We start from the raw sequence: 3039 nt of genomic DNA, 5'->3' as shown, positions 1-3039 counted from the left end.
TCTAATTCTAAAATCAACTTCTTCTCAACCCAGTAGACGGAGACATGGTTGTAGCACCACCACCCTTGACTAATTTTATAATTGGGCCAAATTTCTGCAACATCAGTTTGGGAGTTCAAGCCTGATGGACTGCTAGAATGATCCGGGTGATCTGATCAATTTCTGGCATGTCTGAAACTCTTCTCCATCAAAAGATCCATTCTTGACTTTAGTGAGCGAGTTGTAACATTACTGGTGTATTACTTTACACTTTTTGGCTAAAACAGTAGTTTTGAGACAGCTGTGCTATAAAGCTGCAGAAGTCTGCATCCTCAGTCATCTGTGCTTCCCTATTTTTCTTCTCTCTTACTTTTTCTTTCTGTGCATTGTAGAACTGTGCAAGGTAGGCCTGCCTGTCTCCCGTTTGGTCAACACTGAGGAAACACTCATCTTGTTTGAATAGACTATACTGGTATTATCAGCTGACCAGGAGCTCTGTGTTTGCACAGCATCTGGTCATGCAGAGAGGCTGATTAAAATGTGCAGTGTGAGTTAAACACAACCTACAAGATCAATAAAAAAGCACCGTGTCTGCCCAGCTTTAAACCTGATGTAACTCTGTGCTTAAACCTATATGCAAGTCAATATTCTAGAAAAACCTTTCAAGTACGCTGAGCATTTGCAGTAGTTTTACAGATATGAATGCATATGGTCCTCATAAGTGGGGAAACACATTAACACGCCCACACAGGAAGAAGCGTGTTGTGCTGTCGTCGAGATCGTTCCGCCTCCGAGCTTCTGGGTGACAGGTCAGTTTCAGACAGATCGAGACTTGCTCCACTTCTGCAGAGTCACCACAGGACGTAAGTTGAGCTGTCAGAATGCGCATAATGCTGTATATTTTTGCCGAATGATAATTTAAACATGTTTGGCTTCCTGTGTGTTGTGTTTAGACAAGACTTGTTTTGAAATCCACAGGCACAGTTCTGACTGAAACTTGTTTGTTCAGTGGTTGTGCTCTGGCACTGCAGCGGGGCTGCGTCTGTTTTTTTCACTTGATCTGCATACACATTCTCTGCATTCAAATCTCAGTGCTAGACACTGTTGCATTCTCCAATTGACAGATAAAGTTCTATTTATCTCTATTGTTATGTCTGAATCATCTTAAGAGCTAGAAGTGGGATCATATTGTGTGAAATGTCTTTGCTAAACAGAATGGTAAATTAACTCCTGTCTCTTACTCATTGTGCAGTTGTAAACCAGCGGAGATGGCAAACCTAATGGAAGATGACGTATTTAGGACTTTCACCACCTATGCTGCTATTGTCATTGTCAAGATGATGCTGATGGGGCCCATGACCGCATACTATCGCTTCACCAGAGGGGTGGGTAACAATCGCAGAGCCTTCTGCATCTGTTAAAACAAGATTAGTCCGTTTTACATCTGACATGATTTTAGGTACAGAACATATAAGGTTCCAGGATGTGTTTAGCCTAGCATAGCCATCTAACAACTTCTAGTCTTCTTAAGAGTTGTGTTTGTTTTCTTTATAGTAAATAGGACTTGGTCTTTGAGATGCTCTAATGCCTAACTGCCCCCCAAAACCACTGCATCTCACACTCTCCAGGCCTACAGTCAGAATGAAAAGTCATGTACACAGTCTCACTGAGGCACCACCCAGGCTGAAAAAGACAGTGAGCAGAAAAGAAGAATTTAAAATTACACTTTCACTTTGAGTGAATGCATGTATCATTTCTCTCATTTAGTCTTTCTCAAACGAGGAAGATGTGGCCAGAAAGTCTGCAGAGGAGAGGAAGAAAATGCTGAGAACCCACCCAGATGTAGAGCGAGTTCGAAGGTGAGATGATCTGTACACTTGAAGATATAATTGATGCATTGGTATTTCATCAGGAAATAGCAGCTGATTTTCAGAAACATTGTGTGGGACCTCACATGTTTTTTTTTCCACACCACAAGGTGGAATTACAGGAGAGATATGTTTTTTCTTTGCTAATATGGGTTTTGAAGTGATATTTTTGGGCAGAGTCTGCCAAAAAACAGCGTTACGCGCAAATTTTTACTACATTTAACATTTTTTAACCATTTTTATGACAAACTCCACTTATTGTTATGGTCTCAAACTGCTAAAACAGCATTTAGATCAGGGTTGGTATGCGGTTTTCTGTTACTAGTAATACAAACCATTCAGTGAAAACGATTATAAATTATCATAATACAGTATGTTGTAAACTATCTATCCTGAATTTCCCCATCTGGGGATGAATAAAGTCTTATCTTCTCTAATGTATGGACTCCTATAAAACAAGTTGTAATATGTTAATAGATAAATTGGTTAGCCACGTTGTCTATTGTGTGTTTTTGATTTCCAGGTGTCACCAGAATGACCTGGAGAACATTGTTCCCTTCGTGGTGGTCGGGCTGCTCTACGCTCTGACTGGACCTGAGCTTTCAGCCGCTCTGCTTCACTTCCGCATCTTTGCCGGTTCTCGAATCTTCCACACCATTGCCTACATTTGCCCTCTGCCTCAGCCCAGCAGGGCTCTGTCTTGGCTAACGGGCATGGGTGTCACCTTGTCCATGGCTTACAAGATCCTCAGCACAGTCCTCCTCCTCTAGAGACGGTAGACCTTACACTACATTCCTACATGGATCCTGAATCAGTTTTTTTTTTTTTTTTGCTTCTCTCTTGCTGCAGCTATCTATGAGTTTGATTATTAAAGTTCAAGGATGAAAAAAATGCATTTTCAATAAACTTTTCTATCAACACATGTCTGGGTAATTACTTTTTAAGGTAATGCAGGCATTGAAGTACAGGTGTTTAATCTGGCATCAGAAAGTCATTCTTAAAAAACGTTTTAATAATGAAGTCCACCCATTAACAGCATGTCTTATGCAACATTCAGACATGAATCTAACTTCAAATGCCAGCCTGAAAAGTGGCAATGTTGTTACTGGACAGCGCCCCTCCCAGAGATTACACAATCGTAGGCTAAATTCCAACTGATCTCTGGTCTTTGCTGTTCACAGTGACTGTGCAA

The 3039-nt window shown here is 41.0% G+C and overlaps 1 protein-coding gene across 1 annotated transcript; it reads left to right on the top strand.

The window, feature by feature from the left end:
• Positions 1-717: 717 nt before the first annotated feature.
• LOC121625856 (microsomal glutathione S-transferase 1-like) lies at positions 718-2767 on the top strand. The gene is made up of 4 exons (XM_041964150.1): positions 718-842; positions 1232-1364; positions 1747-1838; positions 2371-2767. Exons 2-4 carry the CDS (start codon positions 1248-1250, stop codon positions 2615-2617), a joined length of 456 nt encoding a protein of 151 aa, XP_041820084.1. The 5' UTR covers positions 718-842; positions 1232-1247; the 3' UTR covers positions 2618-2767.
• Positions 2768-3039: the final 272 nt, after the last annotated feature.

The sequence above is a fragment of the Chelmon rostratus genome, chromosome 22 (assembly GCF_017976325.1).
Source record: "Chelmon rostratus isolate fCheRos1 chromosome 22, fCheRos1.pri, whole genome shotgun sequence".
NCBI classification, from domain to species: Eukaryota; Metazoa; Chordata; class Actinopteri; order Chaetodontiformes; family Chaetodontidae; genus Chelmon; species Chelmon rostratus.
The sequence above is the reverse complement of the archived record's forward strand: the minus strand, read 5'-3'. Positions and strand labels throughout refer to the sequence as shown.

Bases quoted from the DNA above. Each gene is read 5' to 3' on its own strand.
- LOC121625856 (XM_041964150.1), top strand. From the start codon at position 1,248: ATGGCAAACCTAATGGAAGATGACGTATTTAGGACTTTCACCACCTAT. The intron at 1,365-1,746 runs GTGGGTAACAAT...TCTCTCATTTAG, and splicing joins ACTATCGCTTCACCAGAGGG to TCTTTCTCAAACGAGGAAGA. The intron at 1,839-2,370 runs GTGAGATGATCT...TTTGATTTCCAG, and splicing joins GATGTAGAGCGAGTTCGAAG to GTGTCACCAGAATGACCTGG.